Source organism: Amphiprion ocellaris, chromosome 24, assembly GCF_022539595.1.
Source record: "Amphiprion ocellaris isolate individual 3 ecotype Okinawa chromosome 24, ASM2253959v1, whole genome shotgun sequence".
In the NCBI taxonomy this organism is placed as follows: domain Eukaryota; kingdom Metazoa; phylum Chordata; class Actinopteri; family Pomacentridae; genus Amphiprion; species Amphiprion ocellaris.
Window position 1 is genome coordinate 12,125,450 of NC_072789.1, and position 20,223 is coordinate 12,145,672.

General features: G+C 41.9%; 2 protein-coding genes across 3 annotated transcripts; one reads left to right on the forward strand and one right to left on the reverse strand.

Annotated features, from left to right (window-relative positions):
- Positions 1 to 2,464: 2,464 nt before the first annotated feature.
- On the forward strand, positions 2,465 to 4,731 carry n6amt1 (N-6 adenine-specific DNA methyltransferase 1). The gene is made up of 6 exons (XM_023297874.3): positions 2,465 to 2,725; positions 2,810 to 2,896; positions 2,979 to 3,069; positions 3,837 to 3,920; positions 4,009 to 4,150; positions 4,231 to 4,731. Exons 1-6 carry the CDS (start codon positions 2,589 to 2,591, stop codon positions 4,344 to 4,346), a joined length of 657 nt encoding a protein of 218 aa, XP_023153642.1. The 5' UTR covers positions 2,465 to 2,588; the 3' UTR covers positions 4,347 to 4,731.
- On the reverse strand, positions 4,465 to 19,298 carry gart (phosphoribosylglycinamide formyltransferase). 2 transcript variants are annotated; one of them, XM_023297870.3, is made up of 23 exons: positions 19,206 to 19,298; positions 18,924 to 19,011; positions 17,258 to 17,407; positions 16,259 to 16,354; positions 16,016 to 16,190; positions 15,384 to 15,495; positions 14,457 to 14,525; positions 14,243 to 14,368; positions 14,073 to 14,160; positions 13,899 to 13,984; positions 13,648 to 13,816; positions 11,603 to 11,834; positions 11,231 to 11,325; positions 10,757 to 10,866; positions 10,380 to 10,578; positions 9,336 to 9,587; positions 7,897 to 8,049; positions 7,555 to 7,758; positions 7,271 to 7,429; positions 6,718 to 6,848; positions 6,434 to 6,575; positions 6,235 to 6,350; positions 4,465 to 5,023 (listed from the first exon to the last, which is right to left on the reverse strand). In XM_023297870.3, exons 3-23 carry the CDS (start codon positions 17,400 to 17,402, stop codon positions 4,826 to 4,828), a joined length of 3,057 nt encoding a protein of 1,018 aa, XP_023153638.2. In that variant the 5' UTR covers positions 17,403 to 17,407; positions 18,924 to 19,011; positions 19,206 to 19,298; the 3' UTR covers positions 4,465 to 4,825. The 2 variants fall into 2 exon arrangements, with proteins under 2 accessions (XP_023153638.2, XP_023153639.2); XM_023297871.3 differs by having other exon boundaries at positions 18,924 to 19,008; positions 19,206 to 19,239.
- Between the last annotated feature and the right edge of the window lie 925 nt (positions 19,299 to 20,223).

Genomic DNA, 20,223 nt, shown 5'->3' on the forward strand with positions numbered 1-20,223 from the left:
GTCAAACCAAGAGTTGTAGTATGACCAGCAGGAGATAATTGAAGGCTCCAGTCATTTTGGTGATACTACAATTCATAAGAGTGAAGTTATTGAATTTTATGACTAATAAAATAATAATTAAATAATGAAAATTCCTTAAAATTCAGATTTTGTATTTAGCATCAAACCAAGAGTTGTAGTATCATCAGCAGGAGACAATTGATGGCTGCAGTAAATTTGGTGACGCTACAGTATATAAGAGTGAAGTTACTGAATTTTATGACTAATAAAATAATAAGACAATAGTAAAAATTCCTTAAAATTCAGATTTTGTATTTAGCATCAAACCAAGAGTTGTAGTATGACCAGCAAGACACAACTGATGGCTCCAATGATTTTGGCGACTCTACAGTATATAAGAGTGAAGTTATTGAATTTTATGACTAATAAAATAAGACAATAATGAAAATTCCTTAACATTCAGATTTTGTATTTAGTTTCAAACCAAGACTTGTAGTATGACCAGCAAGACACAATTGATGGCTGCAGTAAATTTGGTGACGCTACAGTGTATAAAAGTTAAGTTATTGAATATTTGTGTAGTGCCTCTCTTCGCTGTTGCAGCGGTTTTGCTATTTGCAGACGGTCCCTGTTCACTCGTCGCACAGCTCATAGACATCAATGTTATTTCTGCAGCTTGAAATACAGCGACTTTTGATAAAACTGGCCTTGTAGTACATTGTCTAGCTTACAGCGATTTGAAAGAGGTATTGTTTATGTTTTTACAACGTATATCCCATGAGTTATTGAGGCCGGAAGTCCGAATCTGTGAATATCTTGCCAACTTTACCTAACTCAGTCACTCTTAGGAGTTTATCATCTTTGTGTTTCTCTAATATCATCGTTTGCTCTTCATTTCTAAAACGGGACACTTTGTCTCCAGTATTGGAACGTTCCTGATGATACCGGGACTAAATATGTGGTCTGCATGGATCATCTGCTTTTAAAATGACGCAGCAGCAAACATCACAACAAAAAGTCACTCAGAGAGAATCTTCAACTAATTCACTTTAAAACCGCATCTGTTGAAGCCTCAGATTAAAACTTGAAGCTTTGAAAGTCTCGAATCATTATTTGATGTCAACTCCAGCATGAAGGAGTGCAGAGACAACACAGAATAAACCTACTCACCTGGATTCACTGTCCTGCATCCTGTATCTGGAGTTACTGTACAGCCACAACAGGAACAACAAACCAGAATCAGCTGCAGCTGATCCACCTCAACTTCCTCACAAACAGCCTCAATCCAAAGCAGGAGGCGCCGCCTGCTGGTCGGAGGAGGAACCAACAAACAGAAAACGTGGAGGCAGAATCAGTTCACTTGTTGGATTTTCAAAACCCAGAGAGGTTTTAGTTGACAGCCAGTGGTGGATCTTCTGCTTGAAATCGTTTCCTGATGCTGTGTCCAATGAATGAGCAGCAGCTGTTGTATTGGGTTCTTTTGCAAATACAGATTGCTGCTTTGAGTAATCACTGAGCCTCTTTATTAACTGGCTGCAACAACAATGCAGTTCTTCAGTAGTCTCTTCTCATGCAATCTCGTCTGATCTCGGAAGCTAAGCAGGGTCGGGTTTGGTTAGTACTTGGATGGGAGACCGCCTGGGAATACCAGGTGCTGTAAGCTTTTTACGTCTCCTCATGAAATGTCATTCATTCTAGACCAGACTGTCAATCAACTAGCAGCGCCCCTTGATGTCTCGAAAACTTTGACACTTTATATAAAATTCAGCATTGATTTATTTTCAGATTGGCCACCCGATCTCTGGTTTTGACCATGAAAACTAAACTAAAAATCCTGAGCTGTAGAAAAGCAGTCTTTTCGTTTTTGGCCATGTAGAGTTGGAGTGTGAGGAGCTTTTTGGAGCCATACCAGAACCTGGATGTAGTGATGCTGCAAGTTCTTTGGGGTGGGCTTCAGATTTTGGTTGATTGCTACATCCATCTTTCTTATACAGTCATATGATATACACACACACACACACACACACACACACACACACACACACACACACACACACACACATATATATATACATATATATATATATATAAAAATAAAAAAATCCATCCATTATCTATACACCGCTTAATCCTCACTAGGGTCGCGGGGGGGGGCTGGAGTCTATCCCAGCTGACTCGGGCGAAGGCAGGGGACACCCTGGACAGGTCGCCAGTCTGTTGCAGGGCTACATATATAGACAAACAATCACTCTCACATTCACACCTACGGGCAATTTAGAATAATCAATTAACCTCACCATATTTTTGGACTGTGGGAGGAAGCCGGAGTACCCGGAGAAAACCCACGCATGCACAGGGAGAACATGCAAACTCCATGCAGAAATTGACTCTTTTACTTTTTTTGTTGCTTTACAGTGAAATAACGTGGGGCAGCTCATCCGGGGTTAACATACGTCACAGTGACGTTGTTTGTAAACAGGAAGTGCAAAGCGAATGTGCAGCTCGTGGTGTCCTAGCTTTTAGCGGCGTTTTAATGAAGAGTCAGAAACTGTACAAACCTTTGACTCACCGGTCCGCCGTTAGTCAACATGTGCAGCAGCTTTAACACTCCGGTTTACGGTCACGCTGGACGAGCAGAGTTCCGGGATGTTTACGAGCCGGCGGAGGACTCGTTCCTACTGATAGACGCTCTGGAGAAAGATGCGGACAGACTGAAGCTGCTCAGGTTCACTTCTCATCTTTCTTATTAACCTCCTATTAACCTCTTATTAACCTCTGACCTTCTGCGTTTCTTGTTAACCGTTTCCAGCCCGGAGGTGTGTGTGGAGGTGGGCAGCGGCTCTGGAGTGGTGTCCGCTTTCCTGGCATCAGTGGTTGGACCTTCAGCTCTGTACATGTGAGTTTTTCTTCCGTTTTCCAGCCACGTGTGCTTCATAAAACGTGTGAATGGATGCAGTGTTTGCGTGTTTCTGTTGCAGATGCACTGATGTGAATCCCGCAGCAGCTGGATGCACAGCAAAGACAGCTTCATGTAACGGTGTTTACCTGCAGCCCATCATCACTGACCTGGTAAGACCCTGATAATACAGTTACCATTCATATGATTGGTGTTTCTCATTACTGAGATCTAGAATTCAGCTGCAGATATCCACAGCTGGGAGTACACAAGTGTTTTGACTGCTACTAACTCCAGTTTCAGATATCTACAGTTTAATTCTAACTAATCATGAGTCTAGTTCACGATATCTGTAATTCACCTTAACTCAACATATCTAATTAAAAGTTAGTGGAAGATATCTTGAATTTTAATTCTGGATAGTCAAACTTTTTATGTTTTTATGTGGATATTACTTTGATTTGCACCACACAGCTAAATATTGTCACAAACGGGGATGCAAGTTTGAACAGTCTTCTAAACCAATAACTGTCGGCCTGATCAGTTAATCAATAAAACATAAGTAACAAACACAGTGAACTCAGTTGACATCATTTAACATCCCGATGAACATAACGGAAACCTAAACTCCCACAATGCTCTCTGCTTCCCAACACAAAGCTGCCCAAGCTCCACCCGGCGGGACAAACAGATACTGCAGCTAAACTACAATACATATTCTGGCATGCATGTCCTTCACCTTCTGCTTCATCAGTGAACATGCTTTTAACATGAGGTCATTGAACATCTCTAGTTGCAAATTATCATTTAATCAGACCTGAGCCATGGAGACCCCACCGGCACCAGGATGACCTAAATGCTATCCAACAGGAGGTTTTAACGTTGTGGAGTTGAATTAAAGCCAGCATATCTGAATCCCGTCTTCCTGTCCTTCCTTCAGGTTCAGTGTCTTCTGCCTCAGCTGTGTGGGAAAGTGGACGTCCTCCTCTTCAACCCTCCCTACGTGGTGACACCTTCAGAGGAGGTGGTTTGGCTCACCTCATGGACTTGATAGTTATAAGGTGTGAAACTAGTCCATGTGTTCTCATCGGGGGTTTCTGCTTCTCGTGCAGGTCGGCAGCACCGGCATAGAAGCTTCCTGGGCTGGAGGGCATCGAGGCCGAGAGGTGACAGACAGATTCCTTCCCATTGTGGCACAGCTGCTGTCCAGTAAAGGCCTGTTTTACCTCATTACCATCGCTGAAAACGATCCAGGTTTGTTGATTTGTCTTTTCTGCAATGAGCTCCAGTGAAGGAAATTACATGCATGAAAATGTATCTCTTTTTCTCACCAGAGGAGATCATCCGATTACTGGGTCAATGTGGCTTGAAGGGAGAATCATGTTTGTCTACAAGAGCTGGAAACGAGCGGTTGTCTGTCCTGCGCTTCCATAGGAGCCAACAAATATGAACTACAAGAAGTTTCTGGACAGTTTCAGGATGTTTCTGTTGCCTTGTTGGACAGAATCCTGCAAGAACAGATGACAAGCGTCTCTCTTGATGAATAAAACAAACGCCACATGAAATGATTCCTTGCATTCACCCAGACCAGTTTAATAATGCAGACATTCAGCATAATCATACTTAGACTAACGTCATTTCAGTGCAAATCTAACATTTTCATTTGGAATGTATAATTCGTTTTTTTCACAGGAAGCTGAAATGTCACTATCTATGGTTTACAAGCTCAAACGACATGACACTTTGTAAAAAAGGACATCTGAGGGTAGTGAAATGGTAAAAAGTTGACCTTAGCTGATGCTTTTAAAAACAGTAAATGTGTTTTCTACTCATCAGTCTGCTTTGTTAGTGTCTCTTTTGGATTCTAAACCCAGTTTAAGGAACCTGGTGGAGTTGAATGTGCAGTAAGTTGAGCTGGATTTGTGCTCTTTAACTCTGAGAATTGGACGTCCAGACGATGTGTCCGTCCTCTCCCAGCCGAACGGCGCCGCTGGCCACCAGCTCCAGAGCAGCGGGGAAAGCTCGGTGCTCGGCTTCTCTGATTCGGTCCGACAGACTCTCCTCTGTGTCGCCGCCCATCACCGGCACCGCCTCCTGCACGATGATGGCGCCTGCATCCACCTCCTCCTGAACAAGGCAACAGAAAACAGCAGCTTCAATCAACATTTCACCAATTTGCCTCTTTGTCTGACCTTTTAAAGTTTCTGGGTCTTTTTTGCTACCATCACATTTTTCTTACTGTGCCAAGGAACGGCAGAGTTATGTGATGATCAGCATACGTTTGTCTGTCTGTTAGCAACATTACTCAAAAATGGATTAACTGATTTGGATGAAATTTTCAGCGAAGGTCAAAAATGACAAGGACTGAGTGATTAGATTTTGGCAGTGATTCGGCTTATAGTCTGGATCCACAGATTTGTTAAAGATTTCTGTATCACTGATAGCAGCACAGCGTCACTGTAACTATGACTACAAGTGAACGCTACATCAGCTGCCTGCTGACAATCACATGATTGCAATCCTACTACAAATCGACCGCTGCGGACTTATACAAGGAACAATTGAAGGAACAATTCCCACAACCCCCTGCATATTTAGGTCACACGATTCTGCATCCGTACGTAACGTACACATGCATAACACACAACTGTGCTCAGCAAAAGGTCATTTTGTTTGTGGGTACATCTACATTCTATAGCGCCAGGATTTCTGCCACAATTATTTTTCAAGATTTCATCCATTTGAAATGATACGACTGAGCAGCTTTTGCGGAGTACTGCGCTCTCTGAATACTTTTCTTTTTTACTTTGGGTTCATTTTTATTGCAGCGTAAAGTCCTGCACCTCTATGGAAACAACAACCATGAAGAAGGAGAGAGAACTTAGAATGTCATAAATGATCAAAAAACAGAAACAACAAAAGTCACATTTCTTAGATCTTTCAACTTGCAAAAAATTTAAAAACCTGAAGTAACAACATTGGCCACAAGTGTTCCTAATACTGGAAAAAAACAAAATGGTGGCTCGACTTGGATTTTAATTTTAATTATTTTCCTCCTTTCTGCTCTTTGTAAACAACCTGCAGTTCTGCTGAATAGTGACTGTTGATCACAGCTAAGGTAGTCAAGCCTTCTGGTGCAAGCAGTTTATTTTGGGCAAACATTAAAATGTGACACTGATTTTTGATTAAATATTGCTTAGATTTGGTAAATCTCTCCGGTTTTCAGTTTCTGCCTCTGATAAATTGTGCCATTTTGGCAATTTAGTAAAGATAGCAGGCGTTTCAAACTCCCCCACAGGTTTCGGCGCTCACAGGGTTAAACGGCATCTTCAACTTACTGCGACAAAGTGGACCGTGCAGCCGGCGACCCGCACTCCAGCCTGCAGAGCCTGTTTCTGGGCGTTCACACCCTTAAACGACGGCAGCAGCGACGGGTGGATGTTCAGTAGTTTACCTGTGATGACAAACACATTCAGTGTCATCGTACTTGATAGTGCAAACGTAAGAACTAACGTGGTCCAAGGAGCATTTTCACACCGTTCCATTTCTTGACGAAAGTCCCCGTGAGGATCCTCATGAATCCAGCCAGACAGACCATCTCCACCCCGAATTCCTCCAACACGCGGTCGATGGTGGCGTCAAACTCTGCACGGCTGCCGTACAGTTTGTGATCCACCACCTGGTTGGGAAACAACAGAGTGTTGGTGTGTTTTTCTTCCAGCGTCCTAAAAGAAGCGGTGGTCGTCACGTTTCCCCTCATCACCGTGTACGCTGGTTGTGTTGAGAAACGTCCTGCAGCTAATCTCCATTACTGCTCTTACCCGTGTCTGGATGCCGGCCAGCGACGCTCTCTTCAGGCCCTGAACTCCCGGCCTGTTGGAGATGACCACCACAATCTCTGCTGAGCTGGACGGACGCTTGGCCTGCTCTATCAGGGCCTGCAGGTTGGTGCCTGGAAGAAAAGGTTGTGAGAAAACAACAATTTGGGACACGTTTATTTTTGTTTTTTTGCAGAGTTTGATGAGAAGACAGGTTAACTACTACTACTACTTTTGCATGTTTTTGCTCTCCAGCTGATGCTAAAATAAGTGGAGATTGTTAATTTGTCTATTACACATAGAACAGATACACAGTATAATAGTATAGTATAGTATAATTAGGTCCCACTCTGATTGGTCCTACGAGAAACCATTGCTTGCAAAAGGTTCCGAGGTACATACTGAATATGTACAAACCGGCATTTGGAGAATGGATTCACTATCTCGGCTGCAGTCTGAATGCAAGTGCTATGTTGCGAATTTGCGACGGTAGGTGTCAAGGGGTTAACATTACATAGTTTCTGTCAGAGACTTGCCAGCATTAATGAAAACACACCTGTGCCAGAGATGAGAACACCAACTCTTGTCCTCTTGCGTGGCGTAACGCTGTTGCCATGACAACCACCATTCTGCTCGACCGCTGAGTCTCCGCTGGAGGTCGGTCCTGCATTCAGCAGGCTGTGTTTTAGGTTTCGGACCACCACAGGTTCTGCCCCTGCAAGAACACACAAAAAAACCCCTATTTTATAACAGCTCTATCTTTCGGCCACCTGCCTACTTTATTCGTCTGCTCTGGGGATAATTCTGGGTGTTTGTCGTTGCATTTTCTGTCCAGCTCACCGGGCTGCTTGTGTGCCAGCGAACCCACGATCCAGGCCTCTTCGTGGGCTTGGAGCTGCCGTAGAACCCTCTGAGCGTCCACGGGGGCCACCACCAGCACGGCCCCCAGGCCACAGTTGAAGGTTCGGGCCATCTCCTCCTCGCTCAGACCCCCTTCATGGTGGAGCCACGAAAACACAGCAGGGATGCTCCACCGAGAGGCATCTGAGTAAACAGAGTGGGAATATTCATGAGAACTGTCTGTGGCTTAAATAACAAAAATCACATCTATGTGTTGTCAAATGCCAAACCACCTTTCTCCAGATAGTTTTTTTTCTTTATGTTCAAGTGTTTTCCTCTCACCTAAATCCACTGCCAGCTCCTGGGGCAGCACCCGGGGAATGTTCTCCAGAAGCCCCCCGCCGGTGATGTGAGCGAAGGCTTTGACAGCTCCACTCCGCAGGATCGGCAGGAGCAGGCGACTGTAGATCTTCGTTGGAGTCAGCAAAACCTCCCCTGAAAACAGAATTACAGTTAAATGGTGGCAATCAGAGGTTAAACAGCTGAAAATTAGTGGTAAAATGCTCTTCACTGTCCCTATGCCCAAGATGAAATGTCCATAAATAGATTTTTTTTTTCTTTTTTGAAAAACAAATCATTCTGAAACATCCCAAAGACATTAAGTTCAAAATAAAAAATCCTCACATTAGAGAAGCTGGGAATGGGGACTATTTGCTTTTGTTCTGTTTCATGGAAAAAAAGGATTATTCTTTGTTTGCTACTGAACTGCACATCTGATTTTCAGCAAACACAGTCCAACCTTCTAGCAAATCAGATAAAGCAGTAATTTAAGGAGAGAAAGCTCATCTGTATCACTGAAAAAGCATACTGTGATGAGTTAGAAGACTATTTAATTTATAGAAACTGTCCTTGAAGATGGCCTGATGGCCAGTTAATACCTTTCTAGGCATCATCATGCTTTTAGAAATAAAAATTCAAATGTTAAATTCTTCTAATAATCTTTTCCTGTCCTGATCTACCTGTTATAACGTGTTCCTGATGCATTCTTGTTTTTCAAGAACTGTGTAGTTCAGGTGGCCATTTCTTGACTTAATCCAAGTTACACAGTACAAAAGAAGTTAGAATACATCTGTCCAACATCACTTAAAGGTCAAATGGTTCAAAGTTACATCACCTCTTTATAACGGCACTATGTCTGAGCTGACAAGCAGAATATTTCCTTTTATGAACCATCAGATGCAAATACTTCAGAAAGACTGTTGGAAATAAAGTAGAAACTCAATGCAACAAACATGAATACAAGCTACCAAGACCGGTTACCACTGAAACTAAATTGTGTACAGTTGTTTATTTTTAAGCATCCTCACTACAAGAACATGGTTATTACTGTAACAGACTATGTTTACACCCTGCTTTTTATAAAACACGCTGCTGCTAAACTGCATTTCACTGTACTCTGTTCAATGTCAGGGAAGTTGAATGTAATCTAATAAAAGTCTACAGGCTCTGAATCTGTACTGAGTCACTGTGGTGCTTTAACTGAATGCTAACACCTTGCTAACATTTTATAATTAGCACTAAACACAAATAAGGCTGATGGGAATGTCATTTATTTTAGTGTTGAACTAATCTTTGCCCTAATGATGGCACCACATGGAAAATCTGAAAATCATTGTTTATTCAGCAGGGAACATTAAAATGTCACAGCAATCCAGCTTCTATGTATTCAACCAATCATTTGCCACCAGTAGCAGAGATTTGCATGACGATGTTTGACTCACCGACAGTCTGTCCCGTTGTGCTGAAAGCAGCAGTGGAGCTGTAGCCAAGGTTCACCTTCTCCAGGACTTTACGGACGAGGCTGAAGCCGTTGCTGTGAACCCCAGAAGAGGCCACTCCGATCAGGAGGTCCCCCTCGGCGATGTCGCCCAACCGGGGCAGCAGGGCTCCTCGTTCCACCGCTCCAACACAGAACCCAGCCAGGTCGTACTCTCCTGGAGCGTAGACGCCGGGCATTTCTGCTGTCTCTCCACCTGGACAAGGACAAAGAAGGAACTATGAATAAACCATTTAGAATAATTCTTACTAGGACCACGATTTAGGGATCAGGAATGCCGACTCCCTGGTTTGTATCCATTCTCACATGTTGAAAATCTTAGATCAGCCACAAGGACAGAAAAATTCTGTCACAATCCATCACAATTTCATTTAATACAGATGCACTGGCTGAAGGTCATTAAGCGTCACGTACGAGTTGGTCATAGTGGCCTTTTATGCTTCATTTCCACATGGCTTTGTGTTCATATATGAACCAACTGGAACTCCATTCATTCCTATGAGATCTGATATGTTTGCAAAACTCCGCCTTCTGCCATCCTGCAACAGAACATTTCACCAAACTGGCTATACATGAGGATGAACAGCCTCCTCACTTATTTCTCTTCATGCATTACTGCTCCTGTTTTAGTCGCAGTAATGCTCCTTGCACACATTCCACAAACTGGATGGTAAAAACTGATTCTCTCGTACAACTGCGCTTAAGTTTCTATCCATTTGTAATGAAATGCATTTCTTTGCGTTGAGCATCAGGGGGTGTAGTCCAGATATTATACAGATTTATGGACATTAAGCAAAACTATGCGGAAACACGGCAGTTTTTACTTGCCAACATGGAACTACCCACCACCTCCTGCTACTAGAATGGTAAACAGTAAAAGTACCTGGTGGAACAGCCAGGTACTACAGCTACATATACAATACAGTGTTAGTTGTTTATTAATGGTGTTGGCAGATACTAAACACGAAATGACTCAGGTAATCGTTACCCAGCAGAGCACATCCAGCCTTCTCACAGGCCTTTGCAATGCCGCCGACCACTGAGGCGGCTACATCGACGTCCAGCTTGCCGCAGGAAAAGTAGTCGAGGAAGAAGAGCGGCTCGGCACCCTGAGCGAGAACATCGTTCACACACATGGCCACCAGGTCCTGACCAAGACCGTCATGCTGCCCGCAGGCCTGGGCGATCTGATGAAGAAAGAAATCATTTTTAATCAAAGCAAAACTCTTGTAATCTTTGAACAGTGACAACGAATTCCTGATTGAAAAAGTGACAGTGTTTAGCAGAGGGAGGATTACTGTTCATTACCTCACAAACCCTCTATTATTTTCCTAAAAGTTCTGATTAGATTAACTGAAATTGCACCTTCAGCTTGGTCCCGACTCCATCCGTCCCAGACACCAGGATCGGGTCGACAAATCCTGCAGCCTTCAGGTCAAATAGTCCAGCAAAGCCTCCGAGCTCTGCACTACACCCTGATGAAACACACACAAAAAACCTCTTACTTTTATTTATTGCTTCATTTATTCTAATTTAACTCTCTTTACATCGTGGCTGCTGAATTGATCTTAAAACAGACATAAAAATCACAGCATTTACAACTCCAGTTAATGGAAACACTGCAATTTGTTTCCAAATGACAATGATGCACAAAATGGGTCAAAAGTGACCCAAATCCAGTGGGAAATGGGGATCTCCTGACCCACACTGCGCATCAAAGGGTTAACGGTTCCTCCAAGTGCCGTTTGTGTCTGACACACAAGCATCTAATAAGGATTTAGGTTTACAAGACTGTATTTCATGCTCAGGCTTTAGTTTTTGATGCGAGAATAAATTTACCGGGGCGAGACGTTGCCTTTGCCAGAGGTTTGATCATGTCCACCAGCCGGTTACCAGCAGCGATGTCCACTCCGCTGTCCTTATAGGTCAGACCTCTGTCAGAGACACAGTGGAATAACACTCATTCAACTTTCATATCATGCCTATCTACAGCTAAAAGGACAGAGGCTTCAAATCAGCAGGAAATCCATAGTTGTGGATTTAGGTGTCAAATTAACAGAATTATTTCCTTGAAAAGAAAAACTAGGACACATTTATGACCAAAGTGAAGTTTATTACTCTACGTTCATTACTCTACATGATATACAGAACAGAAATAAAGTAGTGCTCAGAACAGGAATGTTTCAGTGTTTCAGCCACATTCACACACACCTGTGTTGGTTCAGGTGAGCGGTGGCTCGGTGGCCGATGTCGCGCCGGTAAACGGCACCCGGGAAGCCGATGGCCGCCACGCCCCGATTGGCCGCCTGCAGCGCCGTCTCCAGGGACGACCGGACCGCCGTGACCGTCAGGACCCGCCCCCCGCTGGAGACCACGGTCCCTTCCTTCAAGGCGGTGCCAGCGTGGAAAACCTGCAGCCCCAAGTCCTGAAGCTGGGTCAGACCTGAGGGGGACAGAGAGACTGAGAATGTGCTGGACGTCGCATGTAAAAGGAAGAAGCGGTTTCTCAAAATTCAAGAGTAGAGGAATTCTAATCCTCATGAAAATGTTTCGTCCCACTTTCAAATGAGACATTAGCTGATTTTTTTTTTCCTGAAATAGGACATGAATGAGGAAGAAAGAAACTTTGGTGTGTCAGTTTTTTAAGTGTTGTTTTCAGTCTAATATTACACGGGTTATAATGGGGTTTCAGAGGCATGTTGTGCTAAAAATTGTCCAGATCATAGTAATTATCTGAACCACAAACTGTAAAAACAGAGAAAACAGTCAGATTTTAACCTTTCCCGCTGCTCTTGAACAACTCAACTGTAAGTTGGAAAACTTAGCGAAACCTGACCCAAAACTGAACCAAAAAAATTCATGATATTTCATCAAAATCATTCATCAAAAAAGATTTTCACACTAAACCTTCTGATCACCTTTGCTTTGCCCTTCCATTAATGTTGGAATAAACTTCTTGTTTCTTCTCTTCTGCCTTCATCATTTCCTCCATCATAAACAAACTATTAAATATAAAGCTTTTTACACAGTTCCATTTAATAAACAACTGATTATTCAGCAATTTTACTTCTTGGAGCTTCTCATTTTTCTAAACACAACTACATTTTATGTCTCTTTAAAAAAAAAAAAATGCCAAAGATAATTTATTCCAATCAGATTTTGAAAAAAAGCCTCAAAATTCTGTCCTCCACAGCAGAATTCAAAAATGACTGACTCAAAAGTTCAGGGACTTTTCAGCTGAACTGCAGGTAGTGTTTATACAGACCAGCCAAGAGACAACTAATTCTAAAAAAAAAATCACCGTCATAGTCACCATTTTTTACAGTATCAGTAACATCTATGGGCACTTTTAAAAAAACTGGAATCAACATGTACAACATTTTCTGAATTTTTATAAAATAAATAACTTTTTCTTTTTGGCATTCTAAATGTGTCAAACTGCACAGAAGACATTTCTGAATTCTCTCTATTTCTGCTTATGGTTCTGTTTCCATAGAGGTACAGAGTTTTATATTGCAGTGAAAACGGTGAGTAAAAATGAACGGGAACTAAAAAACTCCAAAAACAGCTAAAGGTTCAGAGTTCTAACCACAAAACTGAGTTATCACCAGCAGATAAGAGTTCTATACTGTCAATAACCTGAAATAAAAGGGGTCAGAAATGACAGATACAACATTAAGACAGCTTTTATATGTTGTTATTCTTATGAATAAAAATATGAATATTACAAATACAGTTAACAAATATTTGTTACATCTTTTACCACAGAGATGAGGAGACTGGTGAGGAAACAGAAAGATGTTGTTTATTTTGTTAAGGCAACTGCAATTCATCACCAAGAGAAAATACGTTTAAAGACCATTTTATTAAAATCCACCTCAGATTCCTGAGTGTTACTTTTAAAACATGTGTTAATTATTTTCTGTTTCACAAAGTGGAAAAGGAAAACCCACTTATAAATGTTGTATCTGTAGCTTCTGACCAGGATGTATGTTGATTATAGAATACTTTAAGTTTGAAAATAAAGCCCATCCTCGAGAACATTGAATTTGTAGTTTGTAGAGTGTAAAAGGTTTATTTTTGTTTAATTTCTAAAGGAGACATATAGAATAAAGTGACTTCTGCACAGTATCATGGTTTGAAGGTTAGATCTGGTTCTTTATCATGACAGAGCTGCACATCACAGATGAGTTGACAGTCTGATGATTATTTCTGTTTTTACTGTTTCTGTTTCTGATAGAAAAGAATGACTGTACCTGTGATCTGGACTCCTTTCTGGTAGGAACCGGGGTAACCGGCGCTGGCCATCACCACAGTAACTGCAGAGCTGTCCTGGTGCCACACGGGGGCGCTGGAGGCCAGTTTACCACTCATGGTGTTCAGGATGGCCTCGTACAGGTCGCTCTGCAGCAGCGGCAGCAGCACCTGGGAAGCAGCAGCAGTGAGGAGCAGCGTTTAATGTGACATGGAGGAGATTCAGAGGCAGCAGACAGGAAGTGAAACTCACCTGACACTCTGGATCTCCAAAGCGACAGTTGAACTCCAGAACCTTTGGTCCCTGATTGGTCAGCATCAGCCCTGCATACAGCACACCTGAACAACAACAACAGAAAGATGTGGAAAATGAGCACCTTAATTACAGATTCTGAAAGACTCAAAAGAAAAGAAAGGCAACACTTGCCCACATAAGGAGTTCCCTCCTCCCTCATCCCGTCCACAGTCTTCTGAAGAACCGACTCTCTGATCTGCTGCAGCAGCTCCTGACTCACCTGAACAGCATTAAAGACCAACACAAGCATCACTTTGTGTTCATTACTGAGCACTAAAAACCTTTTCCCTTGACTCTGGTACCTGTGGGGTGGGGCAGTAGGCTCCCATACCGCCGGTGTTTGGCCCCTGATCACCATCCTGGAGCCGCTTGTGATCCTGTGCTGGAGGCATCGGCGCCACCGAGTGGCCGTCACTGAAGCACAGGCACTACAAAACCAGAATAAATAATCAGTTTGGATGAAAAATCACCCTTGAAAGTGATCCTGGAGCACTTCAGTGAAAAAGTTCCACTCACAGACACCTCCTCTCCCTCCAGAAGCTCCTCCACCACCACCTCCTCCCCTGCAGATCCAAACGCTCGGTCCTGCAACGCACAAACACCGCAAACTGTTGACACTGAAGAATGTAATTACCTCCGGAACATCCTTCAAGAGATGAATATATCACAACCAGATATTATTCTGCAGAATAACCAGGTGACTCAGCGCCTGAGGCAGCAGAGGAGCTTTAAAGTCAGACTGTGTGAGTGAGAGAAGAACAGCGTTTAAATGCCTCTGCAGCGACTGTTTCTTCTGGGAAGATCCAGAGAGGAGAAAGAGTTTTACATGAGCAAGGCAGACTAAAGATTAGAAAAATTAATAACTGCCAAAAACATAGAATTCGTTTATGGAATAAAATGGAATGTGTGAACAAGCGGCAACTTCTGTGACTGAAAACTGAAGCCAAAGCTGCAGTTCCTCAAAGTGTAAAAGGTTAAAGTGAACATGTTCAGTCAATAAATAAATAAATTAAAGATCTTCCGTCATGTATTATTCCATTACTATTCTGGATGTTTTAGGTTTTTGCTGTGGTATCATTTCAGTATCAAAATCACTAGTTCCATTCAGTTTACTGCTCAACACTGCTTCTGAAAACATCTCCAGTGTTGGAGAGAGTGCAGCCAAACAGTGCAGCTGCTAAAACCACAACAATGAAGTGAAAGGTGCTAAAATGCTCCATAAAGCTGAGGGGAAGTGCAGAGTCGATAACAAGGCCCTGCGAGTTCATCACTATGACCCCTTTCTCAGTGGGCAGAAATAACTGAATATTCATGAAGGATGCCAGTCATTTATCTATTTTCAATAAAATTTTGGCCAAGTACTGTTGGACCTTTACCCCATTCTTTGCCAATGTTCAGCCCAAGATTAATGATTAACCAGAGAAATGTTTAATAACCTCGTACCTTCATAATGTCCATCACAGCCCGACAGGCCTCATCTTGATCTCGGGCCACAATGACTCCCTTCCCCGCTGCCAGACCGCTGGCCTTCACCACCAGAGCTGGGAAGTCGGCCCTGATGAACCCAAAATAAAGAAATAAACTCAAATATTTGCAGGAAGAACAAACATCTTTTCACAGACAAACACATCTGGAGCAGATGCTGCAATGCTGTTACAGAGCATGAAATGTTTCTTTTGTGGACCATTTAACATTGGCAGTGCAGACTGGTGTTTGGGAATGGGTTTGGGATCCATATGGATGAAGGCTGTCAGAATATGGCAGCTGCCGTTCTGCCCAAAAATGACTTTCAGCGAGTACAAAGAACTTTCTCTTTTTGCCTGCAGAGGTTCTGGCTGTTTATGTTGGATCTGTGGTCTTTCAGGGTGCTCTCATAGGAGAAGCAGTTCTTACATCTTAGATCATTAACTCATGAAACCATCTGAGAAACAAAACTTCAGTGAAGATTTCAGTTCTGTGTGTTTAATGGCTCTGAAAACAAAAGTTTCTACAAAAAGTGAGCAGGACAACAGTGTTAAACTCTGACTCTACTGAAGTGTGTCTGTAGGGGTTACGCCTTTATCTACTGTACTGACGTGCGGATGTAGTTGCAGGCCTGCTCAGGGTCGGTGAAGGAAGCGTAGCGAGCCGTGGGAATGCCGTGGCGGTCCATGAAGGCCTTGGAAAAACTCTTACTGGCCTCCAGCTGAGCCGCTTTGGCTGAAGGACCAAAACATGGAACTCCAGCAGCCGTCAGGTCGTCCACAATACCTGGAAGAAATGGTGCACGTGAGCGAAAAATAAGATGTACGAGGCAGGAAAAGGATGGAGACACTCACCTGCTGCCAGTGGAACCTCAGGTCCAACCACAACCAGCCCCACATGGTGATCCTTACAGAACTGAGCCAGGATGCTGTGGTTACTCACCGAAACCTCTGCAGGGACACAATCACACAGGAAACACTCTTCAGCTCTAATCTCCACAATAAAAGTTTGACTTACGGTTACATTTATGATTTATTTTGGCCGTAATTAAGCCAAATGAAAATATAAACCATACAAGTAGTGAAAATTCACCATTAACATTTCGTTATTATTGTATTTAGTCACTTACTTATGTAATTTCCAGTCAGAAGAAATGGCTGGCTGAATAAAAATTCACTGGAAATTTAAATCTGGCATGGGTATGAGTAATTATGAGCTCAAAGCTATTGAGAAATAACAATAAATAAATAAATAAATAAACTATGATCACTTTATCACCCTTATTGTCACTTACTTTCTTGGTAAAAACAGACAACTACAACAGAAAAACACACATTGTACACACACAAAAAAAACAAGTTTTGCTTGAACACCATAATATTTTGTGAAAGTCTCCACATACAAATGTTCTAATTATATCTAATTATTAATAGAATGACTTTTGTCCCAAATTATCTCATGGACTTTGTTCACTCACACTCCTATGTGGTTATTTGTTCCAAAATCCTTTACAGAAGCCCACCAATACGTCAGTAACATTTTGAAGTGTTCTCTGCCTAGTTGTTGAGTCCTTGTAGCTGTAAATATGTGTCTTTCTTCCAACATAACGTTATTATTTAAGTATTTTCCTTCGACATCCCCCCATTTTAACTGAACAGCTGTGGTTTATGGCTTTCTTGGTCTTCAAAAGGTAAAAAACTAAAAAAAAATCTCAAGTCTTTTGAGTGCTGGTGAGACTTAACATAAATCTGGAAATATTAACTTGGGCTCCCAAATGATGGGATGTATATTTTTTCTAATTAAAACGGCAATAAAAGAGTCTAATAAGGAGCCTTTCTACATTGTTGTGTTACCAGAGTTGCTGATCTTGCCACAGCTGGCCGTGCCGGCGTTTCCCGGAGCCACCAGAACCTGCTGAACCTGCGGCGACTGAGCCAGTTTCCAGGCCAGAGCATGTTCCCGGCCACCACCACCGACCACCAGCACCCGCTCTGCCATGACACCTGAACGAGGAAAAAAAATACCTGAAACCAGCGACACACAGCAGCCAGCGCTTCCAGCTCGCCTTTTATCGTCTGTGGAGCTTAATTGCATGCAAGGACTGACCTATAACTGAGCTGGGAGGAAGCGCTGACCTTTTCTCAGGCCTGGGGTCTTATATTATCTAACAAGGATCCAATCAACTAGAACAAAAACACGAGTCAACAATTACATGCCATCGTCACCAGCAGCTCATTTGCATTGAAAAACAAAACCATTACCAGGGCTGACATACAGTAAACTGCACAGCTTCAGCCTCCCTGTCTGCATACGAGGAGATCATGCTTGTTTCTTTTGCAGTTTAATTCACTGTTTGCATGTGTAACATCAAAAATATGCACATTTTAGAGCTGCAAAGAATCCTGTTAAGACCTTTGCTGTTTTTCTGATGATTTTTGCTACTATCTTAAGTGGTGGTGAGTTAATAGCTAACTGTATTTACGTGGATTTTGGAAAACAATGCCCCTCATGACACATTTGGATCAATATAATCACATCACTGATAGAAAATCCTGAATGATTTGAGGCTTATTTTGTTCTGGATTTACAGCACTATTTCAGAAAGTAGTTTGTACAAAGCAGCTGAAGCTAATAGAAGCGTTCGGTCTGCAGGATGCTGATATAAAAGAGGCTAAAAAGAGTTTTCTTTGCAGTACAAGTCAAACAAACCTGGGTCAGAGTTCAAACCATCCCAATCTGCACAGACCTGAAACCTATTACTAGCAGGGTTGTGCAACTGTCTAAAAGCTGCCTCGAACATTAACTTGGATGAGATGCAAGACAAAGAGGCGAGTGTTGCACCGTCTAGCGCACATGTTTCCAAAATTACAGGCTTTGATTGAAATCACTGCGCTCATGTGACTCACATGTCAGAGAAAATTAAATGCAGGAGCCACACTATGCACGCTTTTCTGCTTCCTAAAACCAGATAACACCTTAAAATGTTATGTCTTGTCCAACGATATCCAGTTTAAAGTTATAGAGGAGGGAAAAAAATGACAATATGCACATTTAAGAAGCTGGAATCTCAAAATTGTGACTTTTCTTCCTAAACAAATGACTCAAATCAGCAATTAATTGAATATTTAACTCATTGCAGCTGTACTTCTGTCAACTGACTGTAAAGTGGCATTATTGAGCTTTTTGCACTTTCCTCCTCTTATCAATGAACTCCACGGACTTTTTGGTGAATGTACTAAAAGCTTTTCATTTACTTTGCTGTGATTTAAAGATGCATTTCAGCCATGCATCTGCATTGAAGAACATGCATTTCTTGTGCAATTTAAAGACATTAACATGCATTTTCTCCAATAAACTAGACTTATTTGTGTGTGCAGGCACGTAAAACCTGAGTGAGATGCATTAATTCTGCTTTTCGATTCAAATAATCACAGTTTAGTGACTTTAAAGCTCTTTTTTGCGGTATTAGCACGTCAAACCGTAGAGGAGGGAACAGCTAGCATGAAGGTTAACACTCACCTGTGCGTACTAGTGAATGTGTGCTGCAGGAAATAGCCGAAGCCCGGAGGTGGACAGCAGTCGGGTGTTAGCCGCAGCTCTCAGCCTGCTGAGTGAACGAGTGGATGCAAACTCGTGTTATCGTAGTACACACACATATAACACGCACCACGTGGATCCAATGTAGCACAAAGATGCACACAGTGAAACTAAATGTCGACAAACGCAACACAAAGTTAGCTAAAAGTGCGACATAGCATTTTAAAAAGTGAGAATTCGTCGAAGTGTGAGTCCGTTTCTTACCTTTATCTGAGGCACAAACTAATTTGGGTCAACTTTTTGGGGGATTCTTCAACTTCCTTTCAGTGCAACTTTCGAGTGCATCATGGGAATTGTAGTTAATTAGCCACCAGTCATCAATTAGCCGAGTGTCTTTAAGCTAGCTGCCCTGAAAAAAACTCTTTACTGTTGACCATAAAATATGTTTCATTTAGAAGTAACTAAAATCATTTTCATGCACATTATATATGTAGGCCACATACACACACACACACACACACACACACACACACACACACACACACATATATATATATATATATTTTTTTTTTTTAAAGATATATTGGGTATATACATAATGACAAACTGCATTTCTATTATATCAATTATTATTTACTTTAATTTAGTATTTATTTTTGTTTATTGTATAGTATTTATTTCCCCTGTCCAGATACACCTTTTAAATTTCAGATCAGATAAAACAGCTTTAACAATTGAAAAATATTACAAAACAATCACACATATGCGCGCGTGCGCGCGCACACACACACACACACACATACACAAATAAATTAAATTTTTTTGAAAAAAATGCATAAATTAAAAAAAAGTTGGATAATAGGCCCAATAATAAAAATGTTATAATTTTGATGTCATTATTCCTATGTTTGTCTAAAAATACAAACATTTGTCAGGACTTATTCCCTTTTAACTTTCACTTTTTGTTGGACTATTTAGCCTGAGAAAAGACTAACTGAGATTGTCAACTATTCTGGCCAATATCATGCTGAAATAACAGACACACAACACCCAGAAAATCATACAATAACTCATCATTAGGCTAAAATGCACATTTTTAATTTTAAGTATGGAAAAGTGACCCTTTAAAAGGACATTGTAGGCCTGACTCCACCATCCTTAACACAGCCTTTAAAGCAATCACAGGCAAGTATTCTGATATAAACACATATAGAAGTGAGCACATCTCCATGCAATATCACTCAAATGTCAAATCACTGGGAATTATATCATCTTAAAGCAC

Coding starts and splice junctions, on each gene's coding strand:
- n6amt1 (XM_023297874.3), top strand. CDS start 2,589: ATGTGCAGCAGCTTTAACACTCCGGTTTACGGTCACGCTGGACGAGCA. Junction 3,070..3,836: donor AGCCCATCATCACTGACCTG/GTAAGACCCTGA, acceptor TCCTTCCTTCAG/GTTCAGTGTCTTCTGCCTCA. Junction 4,151..4,230: donor CATCGCTGAAAACGATCCAG/GTTTGTTGATTT, acceptor TTTTCTCACCAG/AGGAGATCATCCGATTACTG.
- gart (XM_023297870.3), bottom strand. CDS start 17,402: ATGGCAGAGCGGGTGCTGGTGGTCGGTGGTGGTGGCCGGGAACATGCT. Junction 15,496..16,015: donor GCCTGCAACTACATCCGCAC/GTCAGTACAGTA, acceptor TGGGTTCATCAG/GGCCGACTTCCCAGCTCTGG. Junction 13,817..13,898: donor TTGGAGATCCAGAGTGTCAG/GTGAGTTTCACT, acceptor GCTGCTTCCCAG/GTGCTGCTGCCGCTGCTGCA.